General features: G+C 38.1%; 1 protein-coding gene across 1 annotated transcript; it reads left to right on the forward strand.

Annotated features, from left to right (window-relative positions):
- Window positions 1-7,511: 7,511 nt before the first annotated feature.
- On the forward strand, window positions 7,512-8,474 carry LOC110886541 (dof zinc finger protein DOF3.4). Its single transcript, XM_022134354.2, has one exon. It carries the CDS (start codon window positions 7,635-7,637, stop codon window positions 8,277-8,279), a length of 645 nt encoding a protein of 214 aa, XP_021990046.2. The 5' UTR covers window positions 7,512-7,634; the 3' UTR covers window positions 8,280-8,474.
- Window positions 8,475-10,238: the final 1,764 nt, after the last annotated feature.

Below are 10,238 nucleotides of genomic sequence, written 5' to 3' on the forward strand. Positions count from 1 at the left end.
GATTTTTTTTACTTCTAATTCAAATATAATATTAATAATCATCTATACTTCCATTTCGCAAAATTTAAACCCTCCATGGTTACACCATAGTAAAAGTAAATAATTATCTTTTCAATTTAAGAAAAAAATAGATTTTTGTGATAAAAATACAAAACATAAAACACATGAACTTTGTTTGGAAAAGATAAAAGACAAGTTTAAAATACGAAAAAACACTTAATTTTAACGTTTTTTTTAAACGATAAATTTAGATCACTAACGGACCACTGTAGTATTATCGTGCCGTCAGCGAAACCACTCAATCATATCCATCTCGACTAGTCATAATTTTAACGTCTTAGAGCATTCACATCAAATCCATCAAATTATACATACATTCCACTAAAAAACAACTCCTATATCAATATATTTTCACTAAAAACAAATACTTTTTCTCTGTTCTTTTCAATTAAATAATATTATCATTACATTTTTCTCTCTCCTTCACTCACAACCACTTTCAATATATATTAAAAAAATTATAGTGGGTGAACAGTGTCCCCTCAGATATACAGATGAACAGTAACTTTTTCTCTCTCCTCCACTCACAACCACTTTTTATACCCTTTAAAATATAAAAATCCCCCCTCACATATTTTGATGGATAGAATGTGAATGCTCTTATATACAATCATACAGAAAAGAAAATCATAAATTCAATTACATTGGGTGATTTATTCTTACAAAGCATTTCTTACATGTTTGGAAAAGATAAAAAGACAAGTTTTAAAGACGTAACTTTTAGCATGTTATAAAGAGAAAAGAAAATCATAAATTCTCTTACATTACGTGGTTCATTCTTACAAAGCATTTCTTACATAACTTGGAATTTGACAAATTTATCTACTGTTTTAAATAATAAACCCACGCGTTGCGTTTAAAAATAAATTCAAAGTCTCTAGAAAACAACTTTTTCCTTTTAAACAAGTAACTTTTTCGTCTATTTGTATCACCAATGCTCAAAAACTTATTTCCTCCAGACCCACTTCCTCCCTCAGCACGTATGTTGCCACATATAGAGGTGCAAACGGGTTGAGTTAAGTCGAAGTTCGACTGAGTTCGGTATGAGAAGGAGTAATTCTCGATGATCATTATTGAAATGTCAAAGCTGTTAATATAGTACATGGAGTGGAGAAATATTAGGAAAACCTAACCAACTATTAAATACAAAATAATACATACTATTTACAATATATGCATAATAATCAAACCAATAATATATTTGATATTATCGGTTTAACATCCCCCCTCAGTGTGAGCCGTAGTTGATTGAAGGCACAGACTGGATCGAAATCTTGTGAACAAGTGCTTCGGAAGGCCTTTAGTAAAAATATCCGCATATTGGTAGTCGGCGGGGATATGTAGTACTCGAACATCGCCAATTTTAACTTTATCTCGCACAAAATGGATGTCTAATTCAACATGCTTGGTCCTTTGGTGTTGGACAGGGTTCTCAGTTAAGTATACGGCCGATATGTTATCACAATAAACGACAGTGGCACTTGTGACAGGAGCATGGAGTTCGAGTAAGAGATTTCTAACCCAACTTGTTTCGGCTACGGTGTTGGCTACTCCTCTATATTCCGCCTCGGCGCTCGACCGAGATATGGTAGGTTGACGCTTTGAAGACCAAGAGATTAAGTTGTTGCCTAGAAACACACAGTAGCCCGAAGTCGACCGACGCGAGTCGGGACAACCACCCCAGTCCGCATCAGAGAAGGCGGTAAGTTTCATGGACTTGGATGGTGAGATGTAAAGGCCAAGATGTAACGTACCTTTGATGTACCGGAGAATACGTTTCAGTAACTGAAGGTGTGGCTCTCTCGGATCATGCATAAAAAGACAAATTTGCTGAACCGCATAGGATATATCGGGTCTAGTAAAAGTCAAATATTGTAAAGCTCCGGCAAGACTCCGATACATAGACCCGTCAGCAACCGGCGGACCCGTAGTGGCACTTAGTTTTGAACCAATTTCAACTGGAGTACTAACAGGATTGCATTTTGTCATGTTGGCTCTTTCTAGGATGTCCATGGCATATGAGGATTGAGACAAGAATAAACCATTATTTTTCCTTTCAACTGTAATGCCAAGGAAATGATGTAGTGCACCAAGATCGGTCATTTTGAACTCTGTTGATAAAGACTTGATGATCCGGTTTAATAAAATATCATTTGACGCGGTTAAAATAATGTCATCTACGTAAAGTAAGAGATACGCCATTTGATTGCCTTGCTTGTAGATGAACAAAGATGTGTCGCAAATGCTACTCTTGAAGCCACATTTAGTAATGAAACCTGTAAAACGGTGGTACCAAGCGCGAGGGGCTTGTTTCAAGCCATATAAAGATTTGTTTAGTTTGCAAACATAACTTGGATTAGTGGCATTTACGAAACCCGGTGGCTGGAACATATAAACCGTTTCCTTTAAATTTCCATGGAGAAACGCGTTTTTCACATCTAGTTGATGAATAGGCCACGAACGGGAGACGGCTAAACTAAGTACCGTCCGAATAGTTGTGGGTTTTACAACCGGACTAAATGTATCTTCACAATCGATACCCACTGTTTGGCTTTTACCATTCACGACAAGACGTGCTTTATATCGCTCCAATGTGCCATCAGATTTGTATTTATGTTTAAAAAGCCACATACATCGGATAATCGGGGCGTTCATTGGTCTCGGAACTAGTTCCCAAGTATTGTTTTCCAATAACGCATCATATTCATTGGTCATGGCACTTTTCCAGTTCGGATCGGTTAACGCGGTTAAATGAGACTTGGGTAGTGGGGAGATGTGAGTTGTGTTAAGGTTAAGAGTGGTACGGGGTTTGGTGTGACCCGTTTGTGAACGAGTGACCATGCGATGCGTTGGTTGTGGAGGTGGGGGTGGTGTATCTGGGTGTGTCGGGCTAGGTAGAGTGCTGGTAGGTGTAGGTATAGGTAATGGGCTGGTATGTGTGGGTGGAGATAATGTAGAGGGGGCGTGGTTGGGCTGGTCATTCGCGGTTGAGCTGCGAGGTGGAGCGCTGGAGGATAAGGCTGACCGATGGGCTAGAGGGTGGACCGTAGGGCTGGATTGAGTGATGGGATTTGGGCTAGATGAAGCGGTGTGGGCTAGGCTATTTTGCACAGAAGTGGGAATGGGATTTGGGCTGGTTGAAGGTGTGTGGGCTGGACTATTTAGCACAGCAGTGGGCTGTGTAAACAGTAATGGAGATGGGTCCAAAAATGAGTGGTCAGGTTTGGAACGATTAGGAGTTGCAAATGGGAATTTGTGTTCATCAAATGTGACATGACGCGAAAAAATAGTTTTACCCGTGGTGATGTCTAGGCATCGATAACCTCGATAATTGGCCGGGTAGCCAAGAAATACACATGGTGATGATCGGGGTTCTAGTTTGTGAGGGCGGGTTGCCGAAGTGTTCGGGTAACACACGCATCCAAACACACGAAGGTGTTCATATGAAGGCTCACGTAGGTAAAGAACCGAGATAGGGGAACGATTGTGGAGGACTTTAGTTGGAAGAATGTTGTGTAAGTATGAAGCGGTGTGAAGAGCTTCAACCCAAAAAGTGGATGGTAAAGATGCATGAGTAAGAAGAGTGAACATTATTTCGTTTAGACGACGAATCATCCTTTCGGATTTTCCATTTTGTTGTGACGTATGTGGGCATGAAAAACGAAACTGAATGCCATGTTGGTTTGTAAAATTTTGAAATGCGTTATTATTGAACTCTCCACCCATGTCACATTGAAAAGATTGTATTTTCATATGAAATTGAGTTTGAACAAATGCATGGAAATGAGTAAACTTGGTGATTACTTCAGATTTGTATTTGATAGGGTATACCCATGTATATTGTGTGAAGTCATCAACCAAAACCATATAATACTTATATCCAGCATGACTTAAAATAGGAGAAGTCCATAAATCGCAATGCAAAATAGCAAATGGTACTAAAGTATTAGAAATTGAATCCGAAAATGGAAGTCGTTTATGTTTCGACAATTGACATGAATGACAAATAAAAGGAAATGACTGTTTATTGCAAGCAATAAATTTATTCAAACGGAGAAACTCCATGACGGGTTGACCGGGATGCCCAAGTCGGTTGTGCCACGGAGATTCTTGAGCGGAAGCAAAACATGCGGTAGTGGTGAGATCATTATTGGTGAACGGGTAAAGATGACTTGAGCTATTGTGGCGGCTCAGGATCGTACCATCCTTGAAATCCTTCACAGAAAATCCAAACGGGTCAAATTCAATAGAAGTATAATTATCAATATTGAATTTGCGGACAGATATTAGATTCTTAATAACATTTGGATTAAACAGTACAGAATTCAGTTTGTATGGTTTCGAGGGTCCTTGAAGGTTTGCGTTACCCGATCCAAGCACTGAAATTTTGTTACCATTACCTACAAAAATTTGCGATATTGGAGAACGATTGGAAAAGTTATCGAGTTTACCTTGGTCATTGGTTATGTGAGAGGAAGCACCAGAGTCAAAATACCACGGGTCATCGCCTTGCTCCATTGAAAGCGCCTGAAAAGCATCTGCCAGTTGTGTAGGTTCCATCGGATCTACATCAGCCAAGTTTGCATGGGCCGAAGTCTGTCCGTTTCGGGGTGGCCCATTGCTACGTGATTGTGGTGGTCTGGATGGCCAGGGTTGGGCCCATCCCTGGGTCGGGTAGGGGCAGGGTGGCGGAGCCCAGTACTGAGGTGCGGGCCAGTAGGGATAAGGAGGCTGGTGATGGGCTTGATTTGGTGGCGGATGGGCCGGTGGGTGAGTGTAGGATCCGTAAGGTCCATTTCCAGATCCGTAAGGCCCAGATCCAGATCCAGTTCCACGGTTCGGAGATGGCCTGGTGTTACGGGACTGGTCTCGTTTGTTGTTGGGCCGACGATGAGAAGGCTGGGATCCACGAGAATTAGCATCACGTGGAAACTGAGCAGGAGTAGGTGGATCTGTGACAGCAGCGGCGACTAGTGGGGTTGGAGCCTGAGTTTCACGAGCGTGTTGACGTTGCATTTCCAACTGAACCATGCTACAAGCATTCTCCCAAGACGGGAGAGTTTGATTGAGATACGACGCCACACTGTCATACTCCGGTGGAAGACCTCGAACCAATTGGAGGACCCGTCGTTGTTCACTGACCGGGGAGTCGACATCAGCAAGCTGGTCGGCTAATTCTTTGATACGTTGACAATAAGCTTCAAGCGAGGGCATTGCTTTGAGAGTCAAGTTCGTGAACTCGTGCTCTAAAGCGGCTGCCCGTGACCCCTTATTGTTAAGGAAAAGACCTTTAACACGTTCCCAGGCCGCGTAGGCAGTGGATTCATTGTCAAGGACGCGAACAAGGAGATCATCGGACAGAGTACCGTAGATCCATTGAAGGACCACCGCATCAATCTTCATCCAAGTGGGATAGTCGGCATGAGTCTTCTCAGGGGCTGGCGAACCATCGATGTGATCAAGGACATCGTACCCTCTGGCATGGAGTTGGAAGAGTTTTACCCAAGACGAGTAAGATACCTTCACTCCGTCAAGAATGCGGACTTTGTTTTGGATGTTAGTGACGGTGTAAACAGGGTGTAGGGCTTGAAGTTTAGGTTCAGATTTGTCACCCATGGCTGGTGAATCAGATCTGTGGCTAAAGAATTTTCAAAAAAATTCAAAAGGAGGGTTGTTGGCGTGATACCATATGAGAAGGAGTAATTCTCGATGATCATTATTGAAATGTCAAAGCTGTTAATATAGTACATGGAGTGGAGAAATATTAGGAAAACCTAACCAACTATTAAATACAAAATAATACATACTATTTACAATATATGCATAATAATCAAACCAATAATATATTTGATATTATCGGTTTAACATTCGGCTCATTTTATTAATTAATTTATATTAATTATAGTTATTTTTGTTTATCTAAATTTGGTTATTTTATCATATATATTAGACAAAAGTTATATAAATATTAGACTCATTTAGGCACACGAGCTGAATCGAGTTCAATAAGTGAAACTTAGACTTATTTTCCAAACACGTTTATTTTTAGGTTTGAGCTTAGAATCAAACTCGTTTAAGCTCGGATCGTCTTCGAACTTATTTCCTCTCTAATTAGCATAATTTTTTTTTAACAACAAATTTGGATCACTCCTTTATGAAAATCGAACCTAGGATCTCATAATCTCTAAGTCTTATCCTACCTCTAAGATGTCACTAGGCTATAATGCCCTAGACTTTAGTTGGAATAAACTAGTGGTGTTGAATAAGAAATAATAATATCTACAATTTTACTGTATTTTTTAAGTTTATTCTTGCATGTCTATAGTGTTTTTGTTATTAAATCTAGCTTATAATAATATTTATATATAACTAGTATTAAGCATCCCCGCCTTGTGGCGGGGGACGGACACCAATGCCACACTACTGTCAGCGACCACTAACACTAAAGTTGCGATGTGTTATTGCGAAAAAATTAAACCAAAATTTTGTAAAATAAAAAAGGTATAGAGGACCAAAATTGAAAGTAAAAAAGTTGTGACGTGAAATTACAAAAAATGAAAAGTTTTGGGTTTAAAAGGAAAAAAAAATAGTTTTGAGTTAAAAGTAAAGAATTAAATAAATTTTGGTTAAAAGTAAGAAATCAAATTAAAAAAAAAACATCCAAAACATAATATACAACACCTTATACAGGGTTAAAAGAAAAAAAATCAAATAGTTTTAAGTTTAAAGTAAAGAATTAAATAGATTTTGATTATAAGTAAAAAATTAATTAAAAAAAACACTCAATCAAAGCATAATGTACAACACTTTATATCTAAATATATTGAAAAATATAATATTGGGTAATTTTTAATATTTTAATATTAATAAGAGTGAATTGCAAGTTTTGTCCTTTATCTTTAGGCCATTTTACAAGTTTTGTCCTTTGTGTTTAAATTTGACGAGTTTTGTCCTTTATGTTTGAAAATCAAGCACGTTTTACCCTTTGGGGTAAAACGTGCTTGATTTTTAAGGACAAAACGTGCTTGATTTTTTAAACATAAAGGACAAAACGTGCTTGATTTTTAAACATAAAGGACAAAACGTGCTTGATTTTTAAGGCCCAAAGGGTAAAACGTGCTTGATTTTTAAACATAAAGAACAAAACTCGTCAAATTTAAACATAAAGGACAAAATTTGAAAATGGCCTAAAGATAAAGGACAAAACTTGCAATTCACTCTATTAATAATCAATGGATAACTTATATTTGCTGTATTCAAAATAGTTAAATTTAATACGTATTAAAAAGTCATAACAAGTAAACAATATTTATTATTATTTAAAGAAACTGAAAATAAAATAACTTTATTACGTTAAAAAAAATAACTTTATTAATATTGGGAAGAAATTACTACTACCTACAATCATGTCACATCTCAAGAAATCCCAGCAAAATTCCAATTGGAAAGGGACTGGGAAGTCATTTGCGAGTGGTGCTCGTCATTTTCACGCGGACTCCCTCCCTCCCTCCCTCCCTTCTCTCTGCCTGCAAATATCCTCCTCCCTTTTCTTCATCAATTCAACCCAAACACTAATGCATCGAGACACATCAACCTTTTCATCTCCACTAGACATGAACCCTAACAAGTTCCCAGACCACGAGCACCTCAAATGCCCTAGATGCGACTCCACCAACACCAAATTCTGCTACTACAACAACTACAACCTCTCACAGCCTCGCCATTTCTGCAAAAACTGCCGCCGTTACTGGACCAAAGGCGGAACTCTACGCAACATCCCCATCGGTGGCGGCACTCGCAAAATCACAAAACGAAATAGCAGTGTAGGCAAACGCACGTCACCGGCGCCGGTGACGACGTCACCACCCGTTCCGGTTCAACTGAAATCGGAACCGGAACAATCGGTTGTGTACCGAGTAGGTGGTAATGGTAATAACAATAATAATAATAATCAGGTGGATACGTCTGGTGGTTATCCGATGGGACCGTTTGGTAATTTACTAATGGAAGGATTGAATTTTAACCTAGTGAGTAAATCTGATGAGGATGTGTTGATTCGAAATCCGATTGCGGATGATTTTCGAAGCAATTTGTTGAAGTTGAATGATAACACTGATCAGACTGGTTCGAATGAAAGAGGAGAATCGAGTTGTTGGAACGGTGGAGAGAGTGGATGGCCTGATCTTTCCATTTTTACTCCAGGTTCGACTTTTCATTAATATTAATATTAATTAATATATCTAGGGTTAGTTGGATCTTCTTGTTCTGAATTGTAGTGAAATCTGATGCGTTATATTTAAGTTTTTAACTTCGTTGGTGTAATATATAAGTGTAAGGATGTAAGAATCTGACGTTGGATTGTCGATTTTGATGATGAAGATGAAGAAATTGATATCTAGATATTGGATCTGTGATAACTAGTGTTTGGTTTGATTGATTACTTTAAAACTTGGTATGTGATTGTTTGTGATTAAGATTAGTTGTTTGAATGGCATTTTTTTAAAAGGTGAAAACTTTGTTTTGGTTTGGAAAGATTTGATATTTTTTGTTTGAACGGCAAACGAATCGTTCAAATGGGTTACTGACGAAATTTACCACATCGTGATACACTCGTATTTGAACTGGGGAAAACCCTCACCTAGGGCAGAAGCTCGTAAACACTCGTCCAAAATCACAATAGTAACTTTAAATAAATAAATGAGAGAATTGTATAATATACATGTGTACAAATTTTGTTTTCTTTTAATGAATTTTACGTTGAACTATGAGAATCATATGAATATTTGCACTTAAGACTGTCCGTTTGGTTTCAATTTCACGCCCAACACCGCAGTACCACATCATATACACATGTAGGGGTGTGAATTTCTGATATGGCCCGAAAATACGACACGAACCTAACATGAAATTCGTGGGTTTGGGTTTAGTCTAAACAGGTTCGGGTCAGTTTCAGGTTGAACCCGCGAACCCGTTTAGCTAAACGGGTCAGGTTCGGGTCAACCCAGTCGGGTTGGCGGGTTAACCCGTTTAACCCATTTCTATTATATTATATTTTTTAAAATATGTTTTATATTATAAATTAAATTAGGTGTGTACTTTATGCTATAAATATAAGTTAAAAATGGAAGTTGACATAAATTTTTATGTAATTTTATTATATAAATTTGTGTTTTTTTGTAGTAGTGTTAATTTTAATATATTAATTTGCTAAAAAAATAAAGTATTAAAAAATTCAGATTGAACGGGTCAGGTTCGGGTCAGTATGCAAATATTCGATGTGGTTCTATTTTCCACATCCAAACTCCACACTCATTTAAAATAGCCCACACTCCCTCACCCAATGGTTGGCCTCCACGCCATACGCCCACCTTCCATGCCAATCCTCTTTGCCATGGAGGTCTCTAAGCCATCCTGCCACGCGTGTGGTCCAATTGTCCACTCCCTCACACCACATAATTTTAGTCAAGTATAGATTTAATGAGATAATGGGGTAGGCGTTAATTATATAATCGTTTTATGTATCACATTTAAAGGAAAATGATGTATGATCATCTAACTTTATCTCAGCTAGAAGGGTTATGAGCCCGGTTGATTACTAGAGATCAAAAAGAGTTAATCTCCTTGAACTAGTGGTCTAAGCCTGCCACTATGCCTTTGTTTAAGAACCTTATGCAAATCGTTTATATAATAAACGTATTATTTATTAATTATTAATCCTTTATAAATAACTATTTTATATAATTAAATAGACAAATACATTTATTAAAAAATATGAACGAAATCTACGTAGGCAGGCAGCTTCGAAACTTGGACCCACGTTGTCAGTTATATCCGGAGGTATTGTTTTCTTCCAAACTTTATGATATCCGGATGTTCGGAAAAAGTTGGAAAACATAATTACGTATATTCTTATTAAGTTTCTAAGAAAATTAAGTTATAGTTAGCTGCTGGGTATAGAATAGAGTCTCTAAAACTACTTGATATGGGGCTCGTCCCCGGGTTGACATGGTGCGGAGACGGGCCAGCACAACGCCCCCTCTCCGGGTCGTCCCCGTCGCAAACGTCGAGCCCTTGACAGGCAAGACGGGGCTCATTTGAATGATAAAGCCGTTGGTAACGGCTAGTTTTATAAAAAAAAATTATATTATTATTATTTTCTTTATAAGTAATAACCATTT

The sequence above is a fragment of the Helianthus annuus genome, chromosome 10 (genome assembly GCF_002127325.2).
Source record: "Helianthus annuus cultivar XRQ/B chromosome 10, HanXRQr2.0-SUNRISE, whole genome shotgun sequence".
Lineage (NCBI taxonomy): Eukaryota > Viridiplantae > Streptophyta > Magnoliopsida > Asterales > Asteraceae > Helianthus > Helianthus annuus.

Bases quoted from the DNA above. Each gene is read 5' to 3' on its own strand.
- LOC110886541 (XM_022134354.2), top strand. From the start codon at position 7,635: ATGCATCGAGACACATCAACCTTTTCATCTCCACTAGACATGAACCCT.